General features: G+C 41.5%; 2 protein-coding genes across 5 annotated transcripts in view; one reads left to right on the top strand and one right to left on the bottom strand.

The window, feature by feature from the left end:
- Positions 1–14,286, bottom strand: part of retreg1 (reticulophagy regulator 1) — a 25,041-nt gene extending 10,755 nt beyond the window's left edge. The window contains exons 1-4 of the mRNA XM_037084146.1: positions 14,268–14,286; positions 9,769–10,054; positions 7,804–7,910; positions 6,315–6,345 (exon numbers count right to left, since the gene is read on the bottom strand). Coding sequence (XP_036940041.1) covers positions 6,315–6,345; positions 7,804–7,910; positions 9,769–10,054; positions 14,268–14,286 — 443 coding nt within the window. The remainder of the gene's footprint in view (positions 1–6,314; positions 6,346–7,803; positions 7,911–9,768; positions 10,055–14,267) is intronic.
- On the top strand, positions 9,908–15,632 carry rnf182 (ring finger protein 182). Of its 4 annotated transcripts, none has more exons than XM_037084136.1 (2): positions 9,908–10,030; positions 13,983–15,632. In XM_037084136.1, the coding sequence occupies exon 2, from the start codon at positions 14,402–14,404 to the stop codon at positions 15,263–15,265; it is 864 nt and encodes a 287-aa protein (XP_036940031.1). In that variant the 5' UTR covers positions 9,908–10,030; positions 13,983–14,401; the 3' UTR covers positions 15,266–15,632. The 4 variants fall into 4 exon arrangements, with proteins under 4 accessions (XP_036940031.1, XP_036940033.1, XP_036940032.1 ...); XM_037084138.1 differs by having other exon boundaries at positions 9,937–10,030; positions 14,383–15,632; XM_037084137.1 differs by lacking the exon at positions 9,908–10,030 and adding an exon at positions 11,436–11,492.

Here is a 15,632-nt window from a genome sequence, read left to right as displayed (position 1 = left end):
CTTGCCACATATTTTTTTAGGTCATATCGTGAAATATCCCTCGATATTTTAAACATTTCTAAAACTCACTTTCTAAACGTTAGGACTGGGCGACAATCACAGTATATTTGACTTCAGTATCAGGGAAAATACAAACACACAGATCGTTCTGTAATGTGGATTTAATGACTCAGTGGGTAAGTTCAGAGAATGACATCACTTTACTGTAACGCAGCTTTTAAAACCAGAACGACGACTCTTATAACATCACGAAGTAACGATACACAAAATCTGACGCCATCTAAAGTTCACTTCAATATATATGTGTGTTCATATCACGTGTAATTACAATGTTCGAGTTCTATATGATTCAGTACTTCACTTGAAAATCACTTCTTTTGGTCCTAAAAAACAAATTTATCAAAAGATTTTTTTAAGACTCTCCCAGAAAATGAGACTCACTGCAGCAGAACTTAAATAACAAAACTGAGAAACTGAAAAACTAACTTAGTCTTTGCAGTTTTCACTTGCTTGCGTCATGATGCTGGAATAACAGGTGGACACGACTGCACACACAGATTCTTGGAAGTTGCGCAAAGTTCTGGTTTCACCGACAGTTTTATGGTGAACATGCAGCTCAGCTCAGCAGGACAGGAAGGAGAACCGATCCGAGACAACCGGAGAAAGAAGAAACCGATGTCATCAATCAGCATCGATCGATTCTTTCTACTCTACAATAACAGTCTGACGAGAGAGAGAAGAATCTACACATCGTTGTGACACGATTAGACGTGAAAAGAATAAAATATAAAGACATTTTCTTGATGGATTGCAGAGAGGAATCTAAACACAGAGGCAGCAGCAGAGAGCGGTGAAGACTAAACCGTGAACGAGATACTGATCAGAAGTGAAATTATGAATTTTGTGACTTCCTTTTCTTGTCACCACTTGCGTCAGATTGTCGTCTCTTATTAAACTGTGTTATAGTGTTAATTATGATAAATGTCAACACAACAAGGCTGTAAACTTTGTTCTTTAACTCTTAGAGATGTGTCAGTCAGATCTTCATCCAAACAAACACACAGAAAACGATCCTGTAACGAGGTCATTGAAACATTTTCCCTCCATGACTGTTGTTTATGAAATACCTGATGACATCATCAGACTGTGATGAAACACTGCGGATTGTTTTGTTTGTCGTTTTCTAACAGACGGCCGTCGTCCAATCAGAAGCTTCTCCCCGAAGCACGCCTCCCCCTCTGTGTCGAGAAGCGGCTCTGATTGGCTCGAGCGCCTCCTGTCACACCTCAGAATCAGTTCCGCCAGTGGAGAAACAGCTGAGTCACACACACACACACACACACACACACACACACACACACACACACACGGCGCTCAGGTTTCACAACTCTTAAGACACTTTGTGTTGTTGTGGCAACAAACAGCAGCTTGGACAGTTTTTCCTCGAAGCCACAAAAACAGAATCGACAGTTGAAGATGACGATCGTGTTTTCAGTCGTGTCGGTTATTTACTGTCAGAACAGTAAAAACTGTTTCATTATCAATTCATCTGCTTGTTGCAAAGACATCCTAATTTTAATGTTTCATAAATGTTTAAAGAATCAAAGTTTTTTGTAGCTTCATCACAAACAGAACACACGACCTCATCTTTCTAACTTTTATTTTTATTCCTGCTCCTATTTATATCTTTTTTTTTTAATTCTAACTGTCCTGCTTTTCAGTGTTTATCTTTAATTGACTGATTATCTTTTAGTCTTTTGCCTGTTTCTGATTTTTCCTCTGATGTGATGTTTGTCTTCTTACTCTCCTCTATGTTTCATTAATCGATTAATCTGCTTATCTTATTATTTTCCAGATTAAATCGATGAACGGTTCAGTCTATAAAATGTCCCAAACATAAAAAATGCTTTTAATTTTCTGTCCAAAATGATGAAGAAAAGCAGCGACTCCTCACATTTAGGAAGCTGGAACTGAATAATGTTTACAGCTCCAGTTTTTCTATGAGGTTTTTTAATTTATATCTCTTTTTATCACTCCAGAAAATAGGATTCACACTTCCAACCTGAGGAGACGAAAATAATCATTAACTTCTTAAAACCCGCTTTAAAAGACGTTATGAAGTCAGCTCTATTTTTCTACCTTCTTACTGCTTTTACTTGTTTATCTTTAATTGATTTATTATCTTCAATTCTTTCTTTACTCTGAATCTTTCCTCTGATGTGATGTTTGTCTTCTTTTGTTCATTATCGATGAATCTGCTTATTATTTTCTAGATTAATCAGTGAACGATTTAGTCGATAAAAATAAAAATGACTGTGAATCATCACACACACACACACACACACACACACACAGACACACACAGTTACAAAGGCATGGACGTCGTCGGTTCAAACATCCCAGCTGTCAGCTCGCATTTTGGGTCAGCGGCTAATCTTCGCTCTGAGCCCGACGCACAATCACCCACAATTCACCTCTGACAGACGACAGCAGGTGACGGCGACACAATCCCACCCTGCTCGCCAAATGTCAGCGAGACAGAGAGGAAGTGGAGGAGGGTGGCGAGAACACAGAGATATCCAGAGGAGGAAATGTGAGTCAGGACGAGAGGTGCAATATAAATGACTATTATTATTATTATTATTATTATTATTATTATTATTATTATTATTATTATCATTATTATTATTATTATTACTATTATAAGAAACATGTATTTTCTCCATGTTTTTAGGAATAAACTTCTCTATAAATGAGGCTGTGAGTGAAATATGAACAAACCGCTCTGTAAAGTGTGTCAGTGTTGTTAGATATCAGAAGAAAAACAGCCTTTAAAGATATAAATTGTATAATTACTGACATTTTAAAATGAAAAATATTAAATACAGTGAAAATTATAACAACTAGATGAAAACTTACATAAAGGATATAATTTTTTGTTTTACAAGTTTTCTGATTCCTTCTTTGTGATATTTTCATTTCTTCATCTTTTACTGTTTTAATTTGTTTCTTTTATTCTATTTATTGTTCCTAATTTTCATGTGTGTTGTCTGTGATGTCGTCTTCTTATGATCTTTATTGATTTTATTCCTTAATAATTATGATTTATTTATATTTTTGCATTATTTTTTCTCTCTCTCTCTCTTTTTCTGTCATTCCACCTGTTATTGATTTCATTTCTTTTAATTTGTAGTTAATCGCATTGAATTTTTGTGTTTCTCATATTTTAAGTTTAAATATCCAAATTAGACCAAACTTATTAAATATGCACAACATTACATTAATGTCCAGAACAGAAATCTGAACTGAAAGACAAACTTGGATGTGTAATTCAAACGTTTTCTTTCTTTCCGGTAGTTGTAAAGAATATGTGCAGTGTGTGTGTGTGTGTGTGTGTGTGTGTGTGTGTGTGTGTGTGTGTGTGTGTGTGTGTGTGTGTGTGTGTGAGACTCGTCCCCGACCTGGACTATCAGTTATATAACTCAGACATGCTGCATCCCGCCTGGCGCCCACAAATCCCCGTCACCTCCGCAGAATCCCAGAGAGCCTTCAGAGCTGGCAGCGGCATCGAGTGACAGACACACACACACACACACACACACACACACACACAATCACTTTCAAAATGAGGGCAGGAGTGTGAATCAGGTGACCGATGTGACTCCAAATGCCACCTCCTCCTCCACACGGTCACATCCAGGACCACGTCAGGTAAACGGGTCAGATGTTAATTTACCTGCTTCTGACTGAGACCGAGCAGGTTCATGTGTCTCTGCTCTTCTAACTAAAGGAAGATACTTAAAATCCATCAGGCTAAAAATGATGGAAAAAGCCTGAAAACTGAAAGCAGGTCGTCCAGTAATCAGAAGGTCGCTGGTTCGAATCCCAGCTCCACCGGCTGAATGTCAAAGTGCCCTTGAGCGAGACACAGAGATTCAAACAACTGGACTTGAACACATCACACACTAACAAAACATCCAATGACAACATAGACTTAAAACCAATTATGAATATGAGCGTCACAAAAAGGTCAAATCATCGTACGTGACAGCTTTTTTTTTAAATTATTGATCATACATCATAAATACAACATCTGGGAACACTGGAGCACAGCCACCTTCAAACACTCGCGTCTCGTCGGGTCGGGTCGTTATCTGTGACTGTGGTCACACGGGTCGTCTCAGAGAGGATTAGATTAGACAGTCATGTGTGACCGATCAGCTCTGCAGATTTTCAACTGTCCGGTGGATCAGCGTCCTCACAGAGAGGATGTGTGCTCAACACACCTGAGCGTTCACTCTGATACGTCACACGTTTTCTGGAGAAAGTCTGTGCAAAGAAACTGTACACAAAGTCAACACGACAAGGTGTCAGTGTGTTTGTTTTCCTTCACTGAAAATCTGCATTTTTATTGTTTCTCAGGAATTCCAGCCAGCTTTAGAGCCAAGCAGCTGTTTAGATAATAGATAATATCCAGAAGACTCAGCAGAGCTAACAAATTTAAAAACTGCCTTGTTGAAATAAGGAACAAAAACTCTGCCGCTTCACCGCTGCTGAACTTTTCCGGCGCTGACCCAGAATCTGACAGTGAACCGATTTAAACTGCAGACGGTGAAAACAAGTTTGTTCAGGAGTTTAATCTTCAGCTTCAGCTCAACGTCAGGCTGACTTTACTTTAATTCATCAGCTACAGTTGTTGGTTATTAGTGCTATGATAAAGTAAAACATGATTTAATGTTTGATTCTGTCCTTCTGCCTCTGAGTGCAAATCAAGTCTTTGTTCCACCGGGTCACTGCTGCTCATGTGCGGTGCTGTCTGGGTCCTGTGACTGAGGGGATAGATGGACCGGTACCACTGTCGCATGTTGAGTGATTGTAACCATAGTAACAGCATGAGAAGACGTGTCATTGGTCACACTGACAGTCTGTCATCTCTGACTGAACGGACGCCATATTAGTGGTGCCTAGAGAAACTGTAGTGTGATTATACTGATCAGTTTTTACGCTGGTCAATTGGTCAATAACGATCAGTGGCCGATCATCCGTGCACCCTCATATAGCGCACTGCAAAACAAATTAAAATTCCAGTCTTATTAGATTAAACGTGGTGATTAGCCAGTCAGCTGGGCTTCTGATTACAAATGACCTACGCTATCCTCTAGCTATAAGCTAAGCTAATTAGCTAGCCTGCTGACCAGATGGGCAGAAGTCCACACGCAGTTTCCTGCGGTAGAAGTTCAGATACTCGTGCAGAAACTGTTACTGTGCTGGAGGAAACAAGATGGATCAGAACTTCTACTTTTACCACAGAGTTCAGGCTCTGACATGGACTCAGAGTATCAGAGTAAAAAGTCTCCCTCTGAAGGACATTGTGGTCAAAGCTAAACTAGAATTCAAAGACTATTAAAATTAAAGGTAGAATCAGTAGGATTTGTCCCAGCTGTTCCTGAATGCACCACAAAGACAGTTGAAATATCAAGAATCCAGAATTCACCTCTGATGCATCAAACTAAAGTAACGAGGCTGTTCTGAAGCTGTGAGGAGGAGAAAGTTCAGACGTTTGTGTTCAGGGACGGAAATAAAACAATCAGCCTATATAAATATTTTTCTATGAGCTGAACTAAACACAGGGGTGTGTTCATAATTCTGACCTGTTGCTTTACGAAGGGATAATTGTTACGATAGATATTTAGGCTTCTAAAATACAAAACGTTGCACGTTGTGCAACAGTAGAAGATGCAGATTGAGGACGAGTGTCCTCACCGACAGGATGTGTGTTCAGTTTGATACGTCACGTTTCTGTTGAAGTCCGTCTGTACACTACATCAACACAACGTGGATCAGGTTGAAGAGAAAGGTGTCAGTTTGTTTGTTTTCTCTTCACTGTAAGTCTGCTTTGTTATTTTTAGAGGCAAACAGCTGTTTAATGTGATAATATCCAGAACTAACGTGTACAAAACAAACGCCTTGTTGTTGAAATGAGGAACATAAGCTCTTTATCCCACACTGACCCAGGAGCCCAAGAGCCTGTTGAAAATAAGTTGGAGTAACATTAACTATATTCCTGTGAACACAAGTTGTGGAAACACAGGCTACATGCTAACAGTTAGCTAACACTACACACACATACATGTAGCTACAGCAGCCATTTCAACTCTGACTGCTCCGGGAGCTCTCGGTGGTTCAGACAATGACCAACACGACTGAGGGCTTTGACCCCGCCCCCCTCGACTTTTATCTCGACCAATGAGATGATCCCGGCCTCCAGAACAGACAACGAACAAACAAACATCTGATGCTCTTCAGTGTCCTACCTTGCAGTCATGCTGCGCCATAAGTGAGCTCCTGTGGGAGAAGAAGAAATCTATTATTCATCATCTCTGAGTAGGTCACATCGCTGGAAACACGGTGATGAGAGCTGAACGGATAACAGAGACACGACTGCTGCAGACACACATGATGACAGACAAGATAGACAAAGCTACACAGTGGTAATTGTTATGAACGTGTTAAAGGAGCAGTGCGTTGTTTTGGAGAAGAAACTGAAAACTTGGATTTTTAATATTTACAACATTAACGTGGTAATAACTGTAAACTTTTCTCCACAAGTGAGTAAACAAGCTGTTCTCAGAGGAAAATAAGGTCCCACAACACGGTCTGAAGCTAGGCAGGTGGCAGGGTCCGCCACATACAAACAGAGTGTGTTGCCCCTTAAGGTCAGTTTGTTCATTCAGTTCATTTAGACATGAAAACAAAGAGAGTTTGATTAATTAGTTTGATTAAATGAGTCAGTGAAGATCTTTCTCTTCTCTTCAAAACTACAGACTGCTCCTTTAAGAGTTTGAAGTCTGCAGAGTAAGAAATAAAATGACAAGCTGTCATATTTTCATCTCATCATGTTGCATCTTATTTTCAGTCGAGTTCCTGTTCCTGAGTTGTGGCGTTGAATAACAGAACATTTGTTTGCAGAATATTATGAAGTCACAGTGTCTTTAAATGTCATTACTTAATCGTTTCATCCTGTTAAGATTTGAATTATCTTATGAATCCTTGACTTGTGGTCAAAATTGTGTTTCGTAAGGTCACAGCACGACATCTGTTGTGTCGGCCATGTTTGAAAATCAGTCTCAGGGATAAACGACGAACACTGTAGTTTCTCAAAAACGTTTCTAAAAGCTCAGTGAAACACTGCACATGTACGTGAGGCCGTAACTCACAGAAAAAGCTTCATTTTGAAGACATACGTGTGGACGCGGCCTTAATGTTTGTGTCACAGTCTGGCTGATGAGAGACCATCTGTGTCTCATCCTCGTCCTGACTCATCAGGCTAACGAGTCGCCATCAGGCTGAAATCATCTGAAGTCTGAGCTGCACTCACATCCAGCAGTTTGGACAAAAATAGGATTTTTATAAACATATAATGAGCCGAATATTTCACATTGTTTCATTCATAAATACTGAAAGCCTTAAAATAATAATAGAAAGAGTTCTTATATTTATCTTACATATATTTTTTTTCTTATACATTTATTTTTTTCCGATTTTCTGTTGACATCGTGATAATCAAAACAGTAAAAATCTGATATCGTGACAGCTCAGCTTCAAATATTAGTTATTCAGTTTTCTGTCACAAGATAAAGAACGACTCAAACATCAGAACAGCAGCTGATTCTTTTCCTGTCCACAAACTAAATAACTGTCCATGTTTGATATTCTGGAGTTGATCTGCTTCTACAACATGAACACACGTTGTTGTCCGGTCCTGCCTGCAGGTTCTATGAGGAGGTGCTGGTCTGGTTTTACCTGTGGATCCGGACCGAGCGACGTCTCTGGAGGTCACGCTGACGACCAGCAGAGCCAGCAGGACGGCCGTGAGGCTGCAGGCTCGCAGAGGGCTGAAGGCCACCAACCTGAGGAGGACCAGAACACAGATCCACGTCCCATCAGACACTGCGGCATCAAGGCATCACGGCTCAGCAGGCGAGGCTCTGATGAAGGCTAACTCGGGTATTTTTGGACTGAAGCAGGAAATATTCAGTGATTTTGTGATTGTGGCCAAAATTCCCAGACTGTGAGAGCGGCCGAATATTCTCTTCTCTATTTTTAGATTGTCGTCGGTGCTGAAGCTCTAAAATAACTGAACTTGAACATTATTACAATCCGTGAACATCAGAGGCTTCGCTTAGTATTTCCCTTTGACCACTTTATGGTAAAATACTGAATAATTTAAATGAACAATGTCAAAGGAAAGCTCTGAAATATGAATGAGGCAGACAACGTGTCGTCAGTGTTGTGTCTGGGAATTCTGGAGGTCGAACTGAGGAGCAGAAATTACACAGAAATTATCAACTGTCAGTTTTTAGGGGCTGATTTCTGTATTGTTTTAAAGTCAGTGACTGATTTTTATTTCTCCAGCAGAGCTGTGTCTGAAAATGTGAATTAAATTGAGTCTGGATGATAAAACAGTCAGCGAGAAGACTATTTTTTATTTTATTTCATTTTATTTTATTATCTGTCGACAGGAGCGTGCTAGCTAATGTTAGCTTCAAGCGATGTTTATCGTTCCTTAGCAACTCAGTCAGCAGCTACTGACGTAACAACAATCGCAGCCATCCAGATTTTTAGCTCTGATACCAAACATGCTGCTCCAGAACTGAGTCTGCAGGTGAAATCAGGTGAAACCAGCCCGACATTCCTAAAGCGTGAGCTCGGTTTTATCTGATCAGCCAATCAGAACGATGTCTCTCGCTGACCGGTTCAACGTGTTCAGTCTCAGACGCTCATTGGCCACTTAACTATGATGTCAATATCATATCTTTTTGTCAGAGAGTCAATATTGTCACAATATTGATATCGAAGTAGGAGAAGTTGGTCGAAGATATTGTGATATGTGTGGCAGAACTGACGAACAGATATTATTGTAATATTATTGTAAATTCAGACACTTCAAGAAACTGTAAGACATTTTGAAAACAACTCCAAGCAAACAGGACACACAGTGTAAACAAAGGGAAACAATAGAAAGGCTGCGTAACATCTCCTGAACCTATCGGACTGTTCTACGTGTTCTGATCCCGATTCTGTTCCTTCCTCCAGTCATCACATCCACGTTACTGATGATTACTGATCAGAAATCTCTTTGTGTTAATGTTTTCAACCAAGAACCAAAAGTCCTCCAGACAATATCATCACAATATCTATGTTCATACTTCATCACATGATAAAATCCAAAATCTAAGATCATTTTCAGACACAATTTCACATTAAAAATGGGCCTGAATCATGAGGCGAGGGGTATTCAGTTGGTTAAAACCTGAATCCTGCACACTGGACCTTTAAATTGAGTAAATACCTTTTAACTTCTTATTTTTCTGTTAATGGCCAAGAAAAATGTAAAGAGATTTTAACTTTACCATCACCTAAACAAACATGTGGACGTTATTGTGAATTTAGTTAATATAAATTAAATAAATTAAAAATATGTAAACTGTTTAAAATCCTCTGATTTTTCTGACACCACAACAATCAGCCGGATTTATTCCAGTTTGTTTGATTTTTTGCCTGGAAGCAACAAACATTTCCTCTTAAAAAATAAATATAAAAATAAAAATAAAAAACATCACTGCAGAAGATGTTTACAGTATTTTAGATGGAAACATGATTTGGAGTTATGATGTTTATCAGTCCTGATTATCCATCATGTAATTAACAGCAGCTCAGTGTGTCACAGTGGGAGTCTGCCTCATATCCCTGCGTCATGGTTCCTACCAGATCACCGTGTTGGCTGCAGCGAACAGCGCTGAAGTCCTGCACGGTCTCTGCCTCCAGTTCACCAGGCCGGTGAGCCGACACCCAGCGCGGCCGGCCGGCGCCTCCTCCCCGCGGTGCTCCCGGCTCTGCGGCCCCGGCGGCCCGGCAGCCGCCTCCCTGCCGCCCGCGGATCCTGTCTCCCGGCTCCCCAGCATTGAACAACGACCGGGGCCCCTCCGCTCTGCCGCTCCGCTCCTCAGCAGCGCCGACACACGGCAAGGTAACCGGGTAATGACGGGACTTCCTGCTGGGGCTTTCCACAATAAAAGTCACGGAGTTTTTGAGAACTTCCTTGGAAAATAAAAGACGCTGCTCTCAGCTGACTTTGATACTGTGAAACTTAAAAGGAAAGATATTGTCTTAAAATATATACTAAACGCTAATAGAGTGATGTAGTCTGTGGTCTTAAAACCAGAAATCAGGTAGTATTTCTGCACTTCTGGTCTCAAAATTAATTAGTTTTTTAAATCTGATTTCATATCAATAAGATGCAAGTAAGATGAATGTGGGATGACGATATGTTTTGTTCTACGACATAAAATACATCATTAAATATCCCACTTTTTACGTGTGTTAAAAATGTTTTTTAACACAGATTCAGTATTGTTATATGCACAGTAAAGAAACATGTCCTCAATTATGCAATGAAATTCTTCCTTTGCTGTCCACAGAATGCCAAGAAATATATATATCTGAAATATACATTATACAAAGTAAAAAGAAAAAGCAGCAACAAAATAAAACAGTACAAATCTGAAAGTGTGCACGAAATTTAAATCTCTAGCAGTACAAATACTTTGAGAGATTAATGATTTATCTGTGGGACATTTAATGATGGATTTTATGTTGGAGAACAAAACGTGTGAATTCATCACACAACAGAGTTTCATACTGTTTTACTTTGTTTATATGTGGCGGACCCTGCCATTTTTCTAGCTTCAGACAGTGTGCTGGGACCTTATTTTCCTCTGAGAGCAGCTTGTTTATTCACTATAGATAATTATATATTAATTAGGTTGTGTTATTACCACATTAATATTGTAAAGATTAAAATTCTGAGTTTGAATATCTTCTACAAAGCTGCATAGTGCCCCTTTAATGATAATACATAATAATACATTTATATTATATGGCACTTCTTAGGTACACAAAGATACTTTACAGGTTGAAACAGAAATATAAAAACAACATACTGAAATTATAAAGAAAAGAAACTAGTTAGACATTAAAAGCGATTTTAAAAAGGTGAGTTTTGGTGAGTGTTTTGAAAGTATTGAGAAGTGTTTTACTTGCTTTACTCTCAAAAATATCTTTTTTATTTTGGAGGTGTAATTACTGAAGAAAAAAAATAAGAAATGTCGTTTAATGTTGTTTACTTAAAATGCAAATACATTAGTAGATGAATTAACTTGATGCTTTCTAGCTTCAGAAAAACAAATCAGACAAAACCAAAAAAATGTGACCCCATGATGGTGAAGTGTTCACCTGAAGCTGAGGAGCGACTGCTGGAGATGTGCTGTTGAATTTGACAGATCGTTATTTCATTTCATGCCTTTTATTGTGAAAGATGGAATCGCCACACTTCCTGTCTCACTCAGCTCAGTTCTCTGTGATTTGCAGCAGCTCCAGACTTCAGCTGCTGCTGCTGCTGGTGGTGTTGTGGTTCAAGTCGTTGACGTCAGGTTTGTGTGTGTGTGTGTGTGTGTGTGTGTGTGTGTGTGTGTGTGTGTGTGTGTGTGTGTGGCCTGATGAACATAACATACTGTATAACAAAATGAATGTGATAATTAAGAACATATGCAGTATGTGTTGCTACACTTTTATTAATGATGTTTCTGATGTTGCAGTGGAATCAAATGATTCTGTTTGATATGAAACTTCTCTGCAGATTTATGGAGCGTTTAGCATCTTTCAGCTCGTAGTTCTGTCCGGCACCAAACAGCAGACAGAGTTAGAGACTAGCTGGTGAAGAAAGTGAAACCTGAAGCAGCTGAAGAGCTAAAAGATATTTAGCTGGGGCCTTAAAGGAAATCAAACCTGAGCAAAACAAACTGCAAACATTAGACTTGCATCCCTTTTCCACGGCTCAACAATCCTGCTTAGACCTGCTAAGATCGGGCTTCTGTGTGCATCTACACCCGAGTATCAACTCGGCTGATCTAAACACAACAATCAGATGAACACTGAGCGCTAAATTCTGACGTATTTCCCTCCGTGGAAGTGATGAAGCGTTATCAACTTTCAACTTTGTGACGCGACTTATTGCTGTCTCCTCTTGGTGAGACGTCAGCATTTGGTCGACATCTCGCCAACGTTGTTCCCTTCAGTAAAGTCTCTCCATGCTGCATCTGTCCAGCTTAATTCTGCTGATATCTACGATGTCTGTGTGCTGTTGGTGTGAGGAGAAACTAAAAACTCATTTGATCTCCAGCGTGGTTGAATAACACGGACAAACCAGTTCTCAGACTTTATTCTAGTTGATCATCGAGGTCAGAACAGTCTGTAGTTTTGGTTAGTTTTAAAACAAATGCCTTTAGAAAATGAAAATAGCTCATTTGGGGATTAAAGTTCAGTCTTAACTGGGGAAATACAGGACTGGTGTGAAGGGGAGGAGTGGCCCCCTGCAGTGGAAAGTGGACCAGGTCATAGCTGGAGATCAGGGTCTGGCTCTGAGCTCGGGTCTTGATTCTGGGCCAGAACAGTGGAGGCAGCAGCATAAACTGGGTCATTCATCTCTTTGTAGTTCTTAGTTTCGCCGTTACTCCCAAAGATGGGTTCACTCCGGCTCTGTCATGTCCCGGCCGGTTGTCCGTCACACACAGGCTGCATTCATCATTACAAAGTGTTATGCAACGACCTCCAAGTTTGTAACAGCTCTGTTTGCATTCATTATGAGACCACTGGAGGGCTTTTGTACAGCAAAGTGAATTAAATGACCCAAAATGAAACTTAATACAGTATTTAAATAATTGCAAAAAACAGGTCAAAACACAGCACAAACCGCTTTTTATTCTGATTACAAGAGAATGATTTTGGGTCTCTCACAGCCAACTTTTTGGTAACAAGCTTTAAATTTTGACCAAATCTGTCAGACTTCTCCCACCACTGCAGCCCGACTATATCATTCCTGCCAGCTGAGGTCTCCAAACTCACATTTCATTCATACTATCCAACCTTGAGACCTCAAAAAGCAGCAGCCAGCCGGTCAGGAGGGACGGTAACAAGCAAAGCGTGCAGTATGTTTGCTGGGGAAACTATAAACCACAATCCCTGTCGCACCGCCACAAAGCACCAGAGGAGAAGCTGGAAGATGCGAGGCCTCCATGTGAAACAATCACATTCCCTGCAGACGGCGAACCTGCGACCTGCCTCACTGTCTGACTCACTCCTGTCAAAACCACACGCAACCAAATGAAACGCCCCGTAACGTAGAGTGAAACCAGGATTTCTCTGATTTTGAACATGATGAAACCAACTGGGATACAAATGTACACAACTCAACAAAATATATGACAAAGATGGAGTTACTTTTATATGCATATCTTCATTAACAGGCATAACTGAAAAGCTGAAATTATTATTCTGTGATTGGTCGCGATGATTTTATAAAAAATCTTTTGATCAAAATCCAAAATTTTAAAAACATAAATGTACAAGAGTACAGGGATCAAAGAGCTGCAGACATAATTGCTTTATGAAGAACACACACACACACACACACACCGTCACACCTGTTCATTCACCTGTTTTCTAGCATTCACACACACACACACACTTAAGTATTGCTCGCACTTGTACACACAGTTTTCTCAAGCATACTTAGACACACACTCACATGTTTTATTGTGCATGCACACACCATTAACAGAGAACTGTAGATGTTAGCGGTTGTGTGTGTGTGTATGTTTGTGTGTGTGTGTGTGTGTGTGTGTGTGTGTGTGTGTGTGTGTGCGTGTGTGTGTGTGTGTGTGTGTGTGTGTGAGCCACTAATTGGACTGAATTTCACTGAGCAACAAAAGATCAGGCTCGAAAATTCCAGCTCTGGTTTGTACAGGCTTTGCTTTGTTGTCACTTCGCCTCTGTTTGTTCTCTTCTAATGCTGTGTTAACAGTTATCTCTCTCCCTCTCTCACCCCCTCTCCCTCGCTCTCTGTCTCTCTGCCTTTCTTTCAGTCTCTCTCACTTTCTCTCCCTTTTTTCGTGAGCACCCATGAAAGGCTTTTTTGCCCCAAACGAAGCACCGTTACCCCAACGGCTCAGAGGCAGGCTCGCCCCGGAGGCCAGAACTCGCGAGGGACTTCCCACATATCTCTCTCTCTCTCTCTCTCTTTCTCACACACACACACACACACACACACACACACACACACACACACACACACACACACACACACACACACACACACACACACACACACACTGCAGGAGCCAGTTGAACAGCCACAATGAACCCCAGACCTTCAGTGGAGTGGACCATTGTCACCGTCTCCATCTATGGGAAACTTGCCGTGTCCCTCGGTGCTGAGCCTGGACCTGAGCTGTCGGTTGGTTTTCTCTGTTGATCTTGACTCAGGTTAGATCTCGGGGTAAGGATGATGATTGATCTGCAGAGCACGGACGATGGTGGAGGCGGTTGTGGCCATTTGGACATACTGAGCACAGAGGAGCTGGAGTGTAAGATCTGCTACTGTGCCTACAACCTGGGGAGTCGCCGGCCGAAGGTGCTCGAGTGCTGCCATCGTCTTTGCGCCAAGTGCCTCGCTAAGATCCTGGACCTGGGTGAGTCGCCTCCAAACGCTGTGGTGTGCCCGTTCTGCCGCTATGTCACCAGACTGCCCGGGGAGGCCGTGAGCAGCCTGCCGGATGACTGCAACCTGGTGGCGGCGCTCGCCCTCCAAAGCAGGAATCAGAGGAACCTCCACTTCCACCAGGAGGCGACCACAGAGCTGCTCCTCAGCCCCGGACGCCTGAGCTCCCTGATGAGTAGCAGCCTGCCTGTGACATCCCCTTCCTCCTCCTCCTCCTCCTCCTCCGCTTCTTCCTCCACCACCTACTCCTCCATCCGGAGCTCCCCTAACTTTGTGGTCATTACCATCATGGAGCCTCCACCGGTGTCGACATCCACACAAGATCTGCACCGCCAGCCACGTGGATCTCACGCATCGAGCCGGGGCTACCGCTCATCCAGTCTGGACTCCATGGCGTCCATCACGCAGAGGTGGACGGTGTGGAACTGCGCGGCCCTCCTGTGCCAGACCTCGGCCCGGGCGCTGGTGTGGGTGCTGGGGCTGCTGTACTTCAGCTCGCTGCCCATGGGGGTCTACCTGCTCATCATGCAGAGGACAACGCTCGGTGTGCTGCTGGTGAGCCTGGTTCCCACCAGCCTCATCATGATCATGGTCTACGGGTTCTGCCAGTGTATCTGCCATGAGTTGTGGGACTGCATGCCACCGTAATGGGACCAGATGAATGGGCAACGGTTTGCTTTGAATATGCTTGACAATGGATCTCTAGAATTCACTAATGGGGATGTTACTGTGTAACTGACCATGTAAACACTTATTTCAATAGGGGGAAAATGTTCCTTTTCTTCATGGAAGAAGAGAGCAAGAACATTGTGTACATTACAAATGGAGCCCACAGTTTCCATTATTATACATGTTAATTTGTGCTTTGTTTTAGCTTGGTAGCCAACTAATGACCTGTGAGAGCTGTAAGTTTCAGATTTAGCTGAAACTTTACTGCCAGTTCTTGAATGAATATAATGAATGATGCCTACTGTTGCAGTGAGAACCTGATGGTATTAAAGGATACTTTAAGGAC

This window comes from Acanthopagrus latus, chromosome 21, assembly GCF_904848185.1.
Source record: "Acanthopagrus latus isolate v.2019 chromosome 21, fAcaLat1.1, whole genome shotgun sequence".
In the NCBI taxonomy this organism is placed as follows: Eukaryota; Metazoa; Chordata; class Actinopteri; order Spariformes; family Sparidae; genus Acanthopagrus; species Acanthopagrus latus.
This window is presented reverse-complemented; position numbering and strand designations above follow the sequence as displayed.

Coding starts and splice junctions, on each gene's coding strand:
- rnf182 (XM_037084136.1), top strand. CDS start 14,402: ATGATGATTGATCTGCAGAGCACGGACGATGGTGGAGGCGGTTGTGGC.